Source organism: Aquarana catesbeiana, linkage group LG06 (assembly GCF_042186555.1).
Source record: "Aquarana catesbeiana isolate 2022-GZ linkage group LG06, ASM4218655v1, whole genome shotgun sequence".
Classification (NCBI taxonomy): domain Eukaryota; kingdom Metazoa; phylum Chordata; class Amphibia; order Anura; family Ranidae; genus Aquarana; species Aquarana catesbeiana.
The window spans coordinates 229,616,726-229,632,781 of NC_133329.1; the positions used below are offsets into that span (position 1 = coordinate 229,616,726).

General features: G+C 42.0%; 1 protein-coding gene across 1 annotated transcript in view; it reads left to right on the plus strand.

The window, feature by feature from the left end:
- GTF3C1 (general transcription factor IIIC subunit 1) overlaps window positions 1-16,056 on the plus strand; it is a 395,149-nt gene that overhangs the window by 13,728 nt on the left and 365,365 nt on the right. Inside the window, exons 2-3 of the mRNA XM_073633018.1 lie at window positions 13,071-13,265; window positions 14,296-14,469. Of these exons, the coding sequence (XP_073489119.1) occupies window positions 13,071-13,265; window positions 14,296-14,469 (369 nt within the window). The remainder of the gene's footprint in view (window positions 1-13,070; window positions 13,266-14,295; window positions 14,470-16,056) is intronic.

A 16,056-nucleotide genomic window follows, 5' to 3' on the forward strand; every position in this document is an offset into this window, starting at 1 on the left:
TCTGATTCCATCTTTAAGAGCCCACTCCACCTAGATCCTGCATCCGAAGCAGAGAAGGCAGGGACATTGGTGGAGTAGACCGGCAGATCAGCCGCATGATCCAGCTAAGATACCTTCATCAAGCATATGGAGTGAAGGTAAAGCTCACTGCAGAACCGAGGTTCGCCAAGAGGGTCTTGCAGTGGTCCCACCCTAAGGTAGGCCTGAGGTACTTGCTTATCCTCTCAGGTGTGCCGTCCTGGAAGATGACTTGAGAAAAGTACTAGTTACTTACCGGTAACTGTCTTTCTGGGAAATCTTCCAGGACGGCAGGCCTACTTCCCACCCGTTGGAGGAGGGAAAATTTTAGAACACTAGAAGGTGAGTGCCTATGAGGAATGATTTCCCTTGTGAACCAGGTTCAGGAGTTACTTCTCTACAAACTGAGGATCAAGGGGAAGGGTGGGGACTTAAAACAGCTGTTGATTGATTGTGTTTCCTGTGGGGAGGAGCCTCTCATCTCTTAGGTGTGCCGTCCTGGAAGATTTCCCAGAAAGACAGTTACCGGTAAGTAACTAGTACTTTTTTTCAAAATTTTTGGTCTTTTTCTGTTTATATCGCAAAAAATAAAAATCGCAGAGGCAATCAAATACCATCAAAAGAAAGCTATTTGTGGGAAAAAAGGACACAAATTTCATTTGATTACAGTATTGCATGACGTGAAATTAGCAGTTAAAGCGATGCAGTGCCAAATTGTAAAAAGTGCTCTGGTCAGGAAGGGGGTAAAACCTTCCGGGGCTGAAGTGGTTAATACATGGTATGGGGGAAAAAGCTGAAGCTAGCAGACAAATCATTATGAATCCAAAAAATACTTACAACCAGACCATCAAAAGCAGTGTACATTGTACATCCAGTTCCACAAAAGATGACAAGACACCATAATGTAAATTAGAGAAAACTCTCAATTTCAAAAGGTGGTAATAGGTGGAGTTCTATTCAAAAAGACGTCTCTCTGCCACAAACAAGATGAAGCTGGTGCCTATATTGCAGATAGGTCCACGAGGATAGCCACAGCAAGAGCACCTAAACACGAAAGATAAGTTTGGTTTAAATATAAGTAAGATTTAAACCCTGGCAGTGAAGGTTTAAAACATATAAGGGGGCTACTGATGTTAGTTTAATTGAAGTAAATAAGTATGTATAAGCTGATTTATTGTTAAGGGCCAGGTGCATATATATGTGTACACCCATATGTCTATATAAAACCAGGGGATAAAATAAATGCAAACAGTAGTATTTATTGATACGGTTTACGAATAAGTGTGTATTGTAGACACACTAGCATGATAAGTTCAAGTAGAATATAAGCCCAACACTTACTATTAACAGACGTTAACACTGTGGTCAGTTAATGTGCCTCAGTTATCCGCAGCTTTCCTCTATCCTCCTTCCCTCTATCCTCCTCCCCCCCCCCCTGCCTGTCAGCTCCTATGTCTGTGAGATGTCTCTGACCAACCCCCCCGGCTGCTATTTGTTATAAAGTATATATTAAAAAACTGGCACTGCTAGCCCTACCTTTTTATGTAGCCATAACACACACTAAATATTTATGCAAAACAAAACTTCTAAATGCCGGTTTTCAGAGCTCTTCAGGCCAGTCACGCGACTCCTGGCCGCACCTCCTCCACCATCTATAGGCTACATTGGTCGGGGCTGAGCAGCCAGCACAGCAGTCATGTGACCTCCCTGGCTGACGTCAGAGGGAGAGCTCCGTACATCGGAGTAGGAGAGCGGACAGGAGTCACGTGACCGGCCTGAAGACATCTGAAAAATGGTATTTATAGGCTTGGATTTCCACAAATATTTTACACTGGCTGTTATGGCTACATAAACAAGGGGCTGGCTGTAATAGTTTTTATAAGGTTTACCAACCCTTTTAATGCCAACACTTGATGATATTTTGCACAAGCTACACAAAGCACGTGTCTTCACACTTGACGCCAGATATGCCTTTTTACAGTGTGAACTGGATGATGAGCAAGTATATTACCACTTTCTGGACTCCTTGGGGCAGAAAGGGGTGGAGTCTCTGTAGCACCTGAGGTATACCAGTACATGCAGCATGAACTATTAGGTGGGCTTCACGGAATTGAGCCAATAGCTGATGACCTTCTTATAGTTGGCTGTGGTAATACAGATGAGAAGGCTGTCCGTGGTGAAAAGATAATACCACTACTGGATCGTTGTAGGCAGGTGATGCTGTGGTTTAGTGTAAAGAAATTGCAGTTCAAGGTTAAAGAAGTCAGTTTCCATGGACATATCCTGTCTTAACAGGGCTTAAAAACTGATCCATTAAAGCCATTGTGGACATGTCACAGCCTGCTGATGCCAAAGTGGTACAGAGATATTTTTTTTTTGTCTTCGTTGCATACTAGCGAAATTCTTGCCACACTTATCTGAGGTGTGTGAGCCATTAAGGCGACTTCTGGATAAAGAAGCAGTTTGGCACTAGCTTCCCAAGCATGATCGGGCAGTAGAGGATATAAAACGCTTGGTCACCTCTGCCCCAGTGTTAAAATGCTATGAAGTCGCAAAGCCTGTTATGATACAAAGTGACTCCAGTAAAAATGGCCTAGGTTGTTGCCTTTTGCAGGAAGGTCAGCCAGTTGCATATGCGTCCAGACCTCTTTCATCAGCTGAGCAAAATGATGCTCAGATTGAGAAGGAATGTTAAACTATTGCCAGCAATTAGCATTATCTTTATGGACAGGATTCAGTTACAGCTGAAACTGATTACAAACCTCTGATAGTCATAATTAACCACTTGACCACTGGGCACTTAAACCCCCTTAATAACCAGACCAATTTTCAGCTTTCAGTACTCTCACATTTTGAATGACAATTACTCAGTCATGCAGCACTATACCTATATGAAATGTTTGTCTTTTTTTTCACACAAATAGAGCTTTCTTTTGGTGGTATTTAATCACCGCTGGGTTCTTTATTTTTTGCGCTATAAAAGAAAAAAGACTGAAAATTCTGTTAGAAACAAAGAAAATGCATTTTTTTTTTTTTGTTATAAAATTTAGCAAATTAGTAATTTTTCTTCATATATTTTGGCCAAAATTTATACCGCTACATATCTTTGATAAAAATAACCCAAATCTGCGTATATTATTTGGTCTTTGTGAAAGTTAGAGTCCAAAAGCTATGATGCCAATATCTGAAAATTGATCACACCTGAAGTACTGACGGCCTATCTAATTTCTTGAGACCCTAACATGCCAGAAAAGTACAAATACCCCCCAAATGACCCCTTTTTGGAAAGAAGACATTCCAAGGTATTTAGAAAGATGCATGATGAGTTTTTTTGAAGTTGTCATTTTTTCCCACAATTCTTTGCAAAATCAAGATTTTTTTTCCTTTTTTTTTTTTTTTTTTTCCTCACATAATTGTCATATTAGCAGGTTATTTCTCACACACAGCATATGCATACCACAAATTACACCCCAAAACACTCTGCTATTACTCCCGAGTATGGCGATAACACGTGTGAGACTTCTACACAGCATGGCCACATACAGAGGCCCAACATGCACGGAGCACCTTCAGGCGTTCTGCAGCACCCAGGCCAATTCTGACATTTCTCTTCTACATGTACAAATCATCATTTATTTGCTAGAAAATTACATAGAACCCCAAAACATTATATATGTTTTTTTAGCAAAGACACTAGAGAATACAATGGCGGTCGTTGCAACTTTTTATCTCGCACGGTATTTGCAGAGCAATTTTTCGAACGCGTTTTTTGGGAAAAAAAAGTTTTGTGCTTAAAAAAAAAAAAAAACAAAACGGTAAAGTTAGCCCAATGTTTTTGCATAATGTGAAAGATGAAGTTATGCTGAGTAAATAGATAACATGTCACGCTTCAAAATTGCACACACTTGTGGAATGGCGCCAAACTTCGCTACTTAAAAATCCCCATAGGCGACGCTTTAAAATGTTTTACTGGTTACATGTTTTGAGTTTACAGAGGAGGTCTAGGGCCAAAATTATTGCTCTCGCTCTACCGATCGCAGCGATACCTCACATGTGTGGTTTTAACACCGTTTTCATATGTGGGCGGGACTTACGTATGCATTCGCTTCTGCCTGCGAGCACACGGGGACAGGGGCACTTTAAAATTTTTTTTTGTTTATTTATTTTACTTTATTTTAGTTTGACGCTTTTTCCCAAAAAATACATTTTTTGATCACTTTTTTACCTATTACAAGGAATGTAAACATCCCTTGTAATAGGAATATGGCATGACAGGTCCTCTTTACAGTGATATATGGGGTCAATAAGACCCCACATCTCACCTCTAGGCTGGGAAGCCTGAAATAAAAAACTAAAAAAAAATGATCCTGGCTTTGATCGTAGTGAGTCGGTAGAAGCATCCTGGGGGTGGCAGGAGGGGGGGGGACCTCCCCTCTCGCCTCCCGTAAGAACGATCAAGCAGTGGAACAGCCTCTATGATCATTCTTATGGTGTAGGGAATCGCCGGCTGAAAAAGCTGATATCTGAATGATGCCCGTAGCTGCAGGCATCATTCAGATATCCCCGCACAAAGTCAAGGACGATGTATGATGGCCGGCGGGCTGGAAGTGGTTAAAATGTATTATTTTTTTTTAACATAAAGTTGTCCATTTATACAATATTTCTAACACATAGCATGTACATACCAAAAATTAAACCCCCTACTCCTCCTGAGTACGGCGATACCACATGTGTGAGACTTCCACAGCCTGGCCACATACAGAGGCCGAGCATGGCCGAGTATGGCTGAGTATGGCAAGGTATTGCAGGGTATGGCTGGATATCACCGAGTATTGCGGGGTATGGCGAGGCATGGCTGGGTATTGCGGGGCATTGCAGGGTATTGCTGAGCATGGATGGATGGCTGTATGTGACTGCATTTGTCACAGAGCAGCGCTGTGGGCACTACACATCCATCCCACAGCGCTGCTGCCATCTGATCTTTCCCCCTCTGTACCGATCATTTGTCGTAGCGATCACATGGTAAACAGCCGTGATTAGCGGCCATTTACCGTGATCCGTGAGGACCCAGCGGTCACGGATGTTCTCGGGTGCGCGCAAGAGCGGGATTCTGGGAGGACGTCATAGTACGCCCTCCCGGGGTTAAGCAACCGCCCTGTAGCCGTCATTCGGCTATGGGCCGGTTGCTAAGTGGTTAAGAAGCCCCTTTTGTGTGCTCCCAAGTATTTGCAGACCATGATGCTTACATTGCAGCATTACAACCTCAATGTTGTCCACAAGCCAGGGTGTGAAATGTATATCGGTGATACCCTGAGCAGAGCCACGTTGGACCAGGCTTCCTGCTCCACCAACGGGTGACAATAGATGCCAGTATGTGGGAATGGGGGGCCCACATGGGTCAGGATTTGGCACAGGGAACATGGTCACAGGCTGAAGCAGGAAAATCCTTGAATTGGAGAGAGCTAAAAGCAGTCGCCTTAGCGTTGGCTGCCTTCTCTCCAAACCTCCTAGGTTTCCATGTCCAGATTCTATCGGACAATGCCACTACCGTAGCCTACCTGAACAAACGGGGGCACAAGAAGCAAAGCTCTTCACTTGCTGTCGGTAAAGATTCTGGAGTGGGCGGAAAACCACTTACTGTCCTTATCCGCAGTCCATCTCAAATGCACGTTAAACGAAGTGGCGGATTTTCTAAGCAGGCAGAAGGTTCAGGAGGCAGAGTGGAGCCAGAACTCAGAAGTGTTTGCATTGATCACCAGGACTTGGGGCCATCCACAAGTGGACCTATTTGCTTCAAGGCAAAATGCACAGCTCCCACAATTTTTCTCCCTTCACAGAGACGATGGCTCTCAGGGGATAGACGCTCTTGCACACTCTTGGAATCTTCGCCTGGGGTATGCTTTTCCCCCTTTCCAGTTGATTCCACTGGTATTAAAGCGGAGCGCCGCCGAAAAATTTTTTTTTAAAAGTCAGCAGCTACAAATACTGCAGCTGCTGACTTTTAAAACATGGACACTTACCTGTCCAGGGCGCCCGCGATGTCGGCACCCGAGGCCGAAGCGTCTCTCCATCCTCGGGTGCTGCCGCCTCCATCTTCGGTAAGGGAATCAGGAAGTGAAGCCGTGCGGCTTCACTTCCCGGTTCCCTACTGCGCATGCGCGAGTCGTGCAGCGCAATACGGATGGTCCCTGCTGCCTCTGGGACCCGTGTGTTTCCCAGCAGGCAGCGGGGAGGGAGCAGGAAGTGGCGTAAATAACCGCAGATTCTGCGGCTATCTATGCCGGAAGTGGGTACAGATACCTGTAATATACAGGTATCTGTACCCCCCTCCCCCCTGAAAGGTGCCAACTGTGTCACCGGAGGGGGGGAGGAATCTGATGAGTGGAAGTTCCACTTTTGGGTGGAACTCCACTTTAAGAAAGTATCAATAATCTTGATTACTCCATTTTGGCCAAAGAGAGCTTGGTTTTCCACAGTTCTGCAGTTGGCAATCAAACCATGTTGGCAGCTTCCTCTCAGATAGGATTTACTGATACAATGGCCAGTACATCATCCGGATGTAGCCAGGATAAGACTCACTGCCTGGTATCTGAAGAGCAGTTGTTAAGAAACAAGGGCTTTTCAGAACCTTTAATAACCATGTTACTTTCTAGTAGGAAAAAGTAACTAGAGCTATTTACACCAAAGTGTGGAAGGTCTACGTTTCTTGCTGTCATTCAGAAAATAGGGATGTGAAAGACATAGTCTCAGTAATGGAGTTTTTACAAAAGGGTGCAGACAAGGGTCTTGCAGTCAGCACTCTTAGGCCCCTTTCGCACTTATACGACTTGTCCCACGATACTGCAAAATCGTATGACAAGTCATTCTCTATGATCTTCAATGACTACCATTCATATTGGCACGACTTTAAGTCGTGCCGACTTCAAAGTAGTCCCTGCACTACTTTGGTCCAACTTCCATACGATTTGTACTCCATAGACCTCAATGTTAAACCCTCAAGTAGCATGCAAATCGTATCTGAATAATAGACACGATTTCAGCACTACTTTGTAAGCACAAGCTGAGAATGGTTAATGCCAAAGTTGTGGCAAAGTCGTACAAAGTAGTACTGCTCCCAAATCGCGGTAAAATAGCAGCCACGAAATCGCAGTAAAATTGCGCGACTTTGAAGTCGTATAAGTGTGAAAAGGACCTTAAAGTGCAAGTGGCCGCGTTAGGAGTTTATCTGCAGAGATCAATTTCTTCAGAATCTTTGATCACAAGATTTTTCAGGGCACTTTCCAGATCCAGACTGGTTCCGGTTAAGCACTTTCCAAAATGGGATCTCTCGGTGGTTTTGCAAGCCCTCGCAAAGGAACCATTACAAACCATCTCTCTAAAGAATTTAACTTTCAAAACTATTTTTCTAGTCGCAGTTACATCGGCAAGAAGGAATAGTGAACTGCATGCCCCATCGGTAAAAGAACCCTTTTTGTCCATTTTTCAGATAGGATTGTACTAAGGCTCGATTCACATCTATGCATGTTGCTTTTGAGCGTTTCTGCAGTGCTTTTTGCGGTGCTTGCCCCGTTTTTGCTTTTTTTTTTTTTTTTTTTTTATACTGTATGCGGTGTTTAAAAAAAAAAAAGAAAGGAGAAATGCAAAATGCGGCAAAAATGCGGTACTTGCGTTTTTGGATGCGGGTCCATTGAATTCTATTACATGCAAAACACTGCATTTTGCATGAAAAAAAGTCCCCGACCCTTTCCAAAAACGCAGAGGCACAAAAATTCATTGATGTGAACATGTTCAATAGGAACCCATGTTAAAAAATTCCCGTGCATTTCTGCAAAATGCATCAAAAAACGCATTAGTGTGACTAGAGCCTTAAGGTAGATCCGGGGTTTTTGCCAAAAGTGGCAACTTTTCAGAACACAGGAGATTATCCTTCCAACCTTTTGCTTTAACCCTTTGGGGAATAAGGAAGAGCAGTTTTACAACTTAGGTGTGAGGCGTACCCTATTACATTACTTGGAAGTAACGAAAGGTTTTAGATCCTCAGATTTATTCTTTTTTCTGGAAACAAAGGCCACCAAGCATCAAAAAAGTCATTTGCTATAGATGACTTAAGACGGCTATTTCTGTAGCCTATTCTCATATGGGTCTATCTCCCCCGCCAGGAATTTGAGCTTATTCAACAAGGGCTCATGCCACTACATGGGCAGAAAAAGCTGGTGCCACCCAGATCAAATTTGTAAGGCGGCTACGTGGTCAAGTTACTTACTTACCGTTTGTCTGTCATTACAGACTGGATCTTCTGTCAGCGGGGGATCAGGCTTTTGGCAGAAAAGTTCTGCAGGCTGTGGTCCCTCCCTAGGGGGTAAGTCTCTGTTATCCTCTTAGGTGCTGTCCTGAAAGACGTTAAGGCAAAATCCAAGTTAGACTTACCGGTAACGTTTTCCAGGAGTCTTTCAGGACAGCAGCATCCCGCCCTATTGTGTGTGTATATGTGAATATATAATATAATATATATATATATATATATATATATATATATATATATATATATATATATATATATATATATATACCATATCTCGATTGTGTTCCAGCTCGGGAAGGAGCCTCCTTTTAAAGTTTGGAAGAGGTGTTTCCTATTGGTAAGGGGAGGAGCCACTCTCTCAGGTGCTGTCCTGGAAAACAAGTTACCGGTAAGTCTTGAAACTTGACTTTTCTTTGCCAACATCAATTAAGCGGACTAGCTTAATGTCAGATCAGCAACTCCAACTCATACAGCACACCTACAGCGATGCAACTTTTACAAGCTCTGAAGTTTATTGTTTTGAGTGGGTGGCCAGATGGACAAAAGGCAATATCCGCAATTGAAAAAAACAAAAAATGGGAAAGGGTAATACCTATAATTAAGGAGTCCCAGACTGGGTTAAGAGTATGAATGTGTGTGGCACACTATATCACAAACCTTTAGCTGGAGACAAAGCCAAATACCTGCTGCGATTAAAATCTGTGCAGGTGCGTTCCCCTAGACCGTAGCATAAATGAAAAAACAAGAGACCAGAGGGTCAAAAGACAGGGTCAATCAAGGAGGAACACACTCCTTAGTTCCATCTTTTATAGCGTGGGTGGAAACTGTTTTGTTATCTGATTTGTAATAAACTTTTCCAATTTATATTTATAGCCAGTGTGTTCCTCCTTGATTGACCCTGTCTTTTAACCCTCTGGTCTTTTGCAGTATCCGCAGTTGTAAGGGAATATTGGTCTTTTAGAGATGAGATGGGATCCGCATACAAAACAGTATCTTGTACAAAGGTCTAAGGTTCATAGTGCCGAAGTCACTGAGAGCAGAGATATTGTTATGCATACACTCCAGCTATATTGGCGGTAAAGCATGCTACAGACAAGCTTTTGATACTCTTTACTGGCCCAACATGCATGATGAAACCAAAGACTTTGTCAGTAATTGTCCCACCTGAAATGCATATGCCCACTTACAACAAAAAGAAACCATGATGTCACTTGAGATTCCTACACGTTCATGGCAGATCATCAGTATGGATTTATTCAACTATGCAAGCAAAAAATACCTGATATTAGTCGATCATTATTCAGACTTCTGGGAAATAGACTTTCTTCCTGACTTATTTACTGAAACTACAATTAAGAAGTGCAAGGCTCAGTTTGCATGTCATGGCCAACCAGATACAGTGATCTCTGATAATGGCCCTCAGTTTGCAAACCTACAATTCAGAACATTTTGTTTGAGCATGTTACTTCCTCACTGCCATCCACAGGCTAATGACAAAGCTGAATCGGCTGTAAAGATTGCTAAAAATGTATGCAAGAAAGCACAAAGTAATGATAAATACCCATGGAAGGCTTTTATCATTCTTTATCATACATCACGGGACACAGAGTTAGGTTATTATTCCTTACTTACTGGGTTATACGCCATCTTTAGGTGAATGGACACTGGTAGACCAAAGGTGTTGGGCGGAAAGTCTGCCCCTATATAGCCCCTCCCATACAGGAAGTACTTCAGTTTTCTACCAGTGTCTGCAAGGTGGATGGGCACGTTTTGTTTGAGCTCTCTCGAGCTCCAGGTCTTGAGTCCCAAAGCTGGTTCTTAAATTAATCAAGGGGTTGACTGATCGGATCAATTTGAGAAAAGCTTATATGCTTAAATAGTTGGTGCATTGGAAAGGGTACGGTCCAGAGAAACGCTCTTGGGTCTCGTCCTCGGACGTACATGCCCCTGTCCTCCTCCGTGATTTCCTTTAGACGGTTTCCCCTCAAGCCTGGTGGTCCTCCGAGGGGGAGGGGTCATTGAGGAGGGGGTACTGTCAGGACTAGGCTCAGCCCTTCCTTCTCAAAGCTGGCTGCTCAGCTGTCGACTAATTGCCAGCTCCACAGTGATTCACCTGTTGATGATATCCTGCTTGTCAGTCTTGCCTACTTAAGCAGTCCAGTCCAGTTGATCTCTGCCGTTGCCTTGGTCACATCTCTAGAGAGACTCTCCTGTGTTCCTGTTAAATACTTGCTTGGCTGACATTTCTTCTGGCTCCAGATCCTGCTTGCTGTTCTATGCTCATTTCTGGCTCCCTGATGTTCTGGCTTGTCTGACTATTTGTTCCGGTTCCTGAACTCTGGCAATGTTTTGACTACATTAACTCTGTTTACCTTTTTTTTATTATTAAATAAGTGTGATTTAACTGTACTTCTGTCTCAGTCTAATTCATGGTTTCTGACAACATTAGATCCAATTTAGGCTTATAAATACTCTTTTAATAAATGATATTTTGATTTTATTGTATTTATCTGTAAGCTTAGTATTTATTTATAATGAGGGATGTATTTCTGAATCATGTCACTAATATTATGGGCATGCATATGTGTATCTGTATTGGCGCACGTCCAGAATATTACATCTGAGATATATTAGATTGGAGGTCATTAATTTGCTGGCTATATTCAGCAATTCCGATTTTAGCATCAGCGCATGGCGTTATTTAGGGGTCAGAGCCAAGAGGATTATTATTTTTTAATACATGCGTGGATTAATAAGATTTTGTATTTTGATATACTATTTGTATACAATTTGGTTGTGAACGATCCCCTGATAAGGTATGCTGTTCCTCTAAGCCATTGCGGATGTTAATCTGGCATAATGATCACCTCTGAAACACTGACCTTTTAGATTGAAAGTGAGGAGTTAATTCACCTGAAAGGAAGTCTCTGAGGAGCGATGTCTAGCTGTGTGTCTTTTAACCTCCGATGAAGTCAACTCGACGAAACATGTCAGGGATAAAGCACACAGCGTCTATTTAGGGTCAGCTAGGCTGCTGGAGAGACGAGGGGGTTTTAATCAGCTATCATCTGGAAATAAGAGTGCATAGCGAATACCCTATCATCCGGTGTTCCCGCTGACGTTTTTTTGTAACGATCCAAGTCTTTGAACCTATGCACATAGCATATGTGATTTTAAAAGTTTTCTAGCAATAAATCACTTTTCGGAATTATGCTATGGTGCTGCTATCTGTTTTATGAGATCACAGAATCATCTTTTGGGATCTCTGTGAGGACAATCGGGCGCTAGATAATACAGATGGAGCGATCAGCGGGACGAGCCAATCATTCCCTGATGTCCTGGTACACCTAACCCATAATCTTCCAGCAGAGTTACTAACAGCCTGCGAGAATTGCTGAGACCATCCATCCAGGCCCTTTAGTTGCCGAGGTCTGGTAAGTGTACACTTCATAGGGAGAAGGATTCGCTAATCGAGTGAGAGCGGGTGTCAGAGCTTACTGCACAACGGAGCACCATTCTTGGGATCCCTCTTGTGGAACTGTTTTACCTATTTATCACCAGCACTGTATTAATTTGCAAGTTACATCAACTAGGAAGATGTAGGAGTGCTGTTCGTTTGATATTGAGATATATATATATATTATATTATATTTATTTCTGTCCACCCTTTGCAGCTATAGCAGCTTCAACGTTTCTGGGAAGGCTGTCCACAAGGTTTAGGAGTGTGTCTATGGGAATGTTTGACTATTCTTCCAGAAGCGCATTTGTGAGGTCAGGCACTGATGTTGGACAAGAAGGCCTGGCTCGCAGTCTCTGTTCTAGTTCATCCCAAAGGTTTTCTATCAGGTTGAGGTCAGGACTCTGTACAGGCCAGTGAAGTTCCCCCACCGCAAACTCGCTCATCCATTTCTTTATGGACCTTGTTTGTGCACAGTTATGTTGGAACAGGAAGGGGCCATCCCCAAACTGTCCCCACAAAATTGGGAGCATGAAATTGTCCAAAATCTGCCATAAGAATTCCCTTCATTGGAACTAAGGGGCCAAGCCCAACCCCTGAAAACAACCCCACACCATAATCCCCCCCCCCTCCAAATGATTTGGACCAGTGCACAATGCAAGGTCCATAGACATGGATGAGCGATTTTGGGGTGGAGGAACTTGACTGGCCTGCACAGAGTCCGAACCTCAACCCGATAGAACACCTTTGGGATGAATTAAAGCAAGGACGGTGAGCCAGGGCTTCTCGTCCACATCAGTGCCTGACCTCACAAATGAGCTTCTAAAAGAATGGTCAGACATTCCTATAGACACACGCCTAAACCTTGTGGACAGCCTTCTCAGAAGAGTTGAAGCTGTTCTAGCTGCAAAGAGTGGGCCAACTCAATATTGAACCCTGCGGACTAAGGCTGGGATGCCATTAAAGTTCATGTGCTTGTAAAGGCAGGCGTCCCAATATTTTTGGTAATACACACTAAAATTTTCCACATATGTAAAAACCAAAACATAAATTTTATTTTATTGGGCTTTTATGTGATAGACCAGCACAAAGTGGCACATAATTGTGAAGTGGAAGAACAATATTAAATGTTTTTTCAATTTTTTTTCCAATATAAATCTATATACCTTTTTTTTTTTTTTTTTTTTTTTTTTTTTTTTTTGTCAATTTTTGCGTTTGATCTGAAAGTTTTTATATCGCAGTTTATAATTAACCCATTATAATTCCTAACTGTATACATCATATGTTTTTCAGGTATGAGGAGCTTGATTGTGATCCAAGTGTACTTAAAGCCAAAGGTGATTTTTGCACTGAAGACATATACCCAGTTCATGCTATAACGGATAATAAAAATGGAATCCAAGGTTCATGCCGTTTCTTTAACAAGCGAGTTTCGGTTGCAGAGCACCTGAGAAAACACTCAGTCACGTGTGAAGATGCAATTGCCAGGTGGGTATGAAGTTATATATTTTCCAAGATTGAATGTAACCTGATTTCTAAGGCTGGCCATACAAAGCAAATTTCTTTCCTGCGACCACGGGATGCAGGAAAGAAATTTGCTTGATTTCCCCATCAACACAGACAGTGTTGATGTGGGGGAATACCTCCTGCCAATTTGTATTCTCCCGGCGGGGGAAGTGATTATTGCTAGCGGCTATAGCAGCCAAGAGCGATAATCACAGGTAAAACCTGGCATGCTGGTTGCACTCAAGTTATCAACTTGGTACATTCAGCTTGCCCATACACAGTTCGAATCTCAGCAGTTCCTGCTGAACTGGCTGAGATTCGATCCTTGTATGGGCCTACCTTAAGGTGCTCAAGAGGATTTGCATTACACAGATTTATACATGATAATTTTTTGATTTTCCTACATGAAGGAAAAAACCTATACTGTACAAAGGTATGCATTAATAGTCTTTGTTCAAGTTCTAGTAATTTAATTTAAAAAAAAATCTTGGCATAGTTAACACAGTGTATGATCTGCACATCAAAGCGGTATTAAACCCCAAACCAAAAATGTATTATGTTGCAGCTTACCAGTTATTAGATATGGTGGCTGCATCTGTTTTCATTTCTTTTGGCTTTTTTACCTCTGTTTTCACCTTGTGATCTGGCCAGTAACACCCCTCCACTGTGGAGGAATGAACACAGGAGGCACAGCAGATTGCAGCATTGTCAGTCTAGAGAGAGGGTATTGATTAAATGTACTAGCAGATTTAAAAACACTAACAAGTTGAAGCCAAGCTCCAGCTCACTCATTGTAAGCACCCCTGCTGATGTTAAATGGTTTGTCTCATTTATGTAAACTGATAAGTTCTGCTGGAGTGCTTGTGCTTTTAAAAAGGAACAGACTTGCTGGCTGGATCGCCAGATGAAAATAGAAGAAAGCCAAAAAAAAAAAAAAAAAACTTTACCAGACCACTAATAAAATTTTTAGACCATAAGATGATTTTATGCTTTCATTTTATTTATCTTATAGATGGGGAGAGAAACTTGCGATTGTTGCTTCTCAGACCTTGCGGTCACGAGCTCTGCTTGGATGGGAAGGTGATCCTTCATTAAAGTTACCAGATTGTTCATACTGCATGCTTGAGAAGGTTGGAAGATCACGATGGCAAGGAGAAATTCAGAGGGACCTGCAGGGAGACTTCAAGTATGTCCTTTCTTCTTTAATAATGCTTAGTGTATGTACTGTATTAAAGTGATTGATTGTAAAGTCTTGCTTTTTTTCCTATAAAAATAACAAACATGCCATACTTACCTGCTCTGTTGCATTGGATTTGCACAGAGCAGCCCAGATCCTCCTCTTCTCGGGTGCCTCTTCTGCTCTCCTAGACAAAGATTTGGGGTGCACACCCTAAAAAATGCATAAAAAAGATGGTGTGGCCATAAGACCATACAGACAGAAAAAAAGATTCCAGCGCACACATACAAAAATGACATTTAACTTTTGTAAGGCTATTTAAAAACACCTGATCATATTCAGAAAATGCTCTCCTGGCCCCTCCCTCCTGCTGAGTGCCTCCACATCAAACAGCTTGCTATGGGGGCACCCGAGCCGAGTCTCTCTTGATTGACTAACTTACTTTGACAGTGCGGGAACCAATGGCGCCGCTGCTGTGTCTCAGCCAACCAGGAGGGAGAGTCTCGGATGGCCGAGATACTCATGGACATCGCTGGACAGAGATGGGGCTCAGGTAAGTATTAGGAAGGCTGAGGATGCTACACACCGAAGACTTTTTATCTTAATGCATAGAATGCATTAAGATAAAAAAAACCTGACTTTACAACCACTTTAAGTTACTTTATTCAATACCTGTTTTTTTTTATCTGGTAGTGCATACCTGCATTTAATAACTGTTGCATTACTTTGACTTTTCTGTTTTTGTTAAATATGTATAGCTTATGTTAGTTTACAGAATGTAACAAGCTAGCTCCATCAATCTTCTCTTAGGTTTATTATAAAAGTCAGTAACAGCTTCCAACCATCAAGCTGAGGCTTTTTAACTTAATCTTAGACGATTAATATTTTTACATAGCCAGTTAAAAATACCCTCCCTGCAACAAGTGTAGGAGGCAATTACAAAATGTGACTTGGACTCATAAAAGCATATCTATTTTGAATAATAAACATATACAGTACAATATGCTAGGTTAACCACTTCAGCCCCGCAGGATTTTACCCCCTTTCTGACCAGAGCACTGCCTTGCTTTAACTGACAAAAGCGCTGTCGTGCGGCATTCTAACCAAACAAAATTGATGTCCCTTTTTTCCCACAAATAGAGCTTTCTTTTGGTGGTATTTGATCGCCTCTGCGTTTTTTTTCTTTTTGCTATAATAAATATCCCCCAAAAATCTAGAAAAAAACTATTTTTTTCCTCAGTTTAGGCCGATATGTATTCTTCTATATATTTTTGGTAAAAAAAAATCGCAATAAGCGTATATTGATTGGTTTGCGCAAAATGTATAGCTTCTACAAAATAAGGGATAGTTTTTATGGCATTTTTATTTGTTTTTTTTTTTTTTTAATTTCTTTCTTTTATTAGTAATGGTGATCTGCGATTTTTAAAAATTTTTTTTTTTAATGGCGGACACCTCAGACATTTTTGACACTATTCTGGGACCATTGTCATTTATACAGCGATCAATGCTATAAAAATGCATTGATTACTATGTAAATGACACTGGCAGTGAAGGGGTTAAGTGTGTCCTAGGGAGTGATTCTAACTGTTAGGGGGC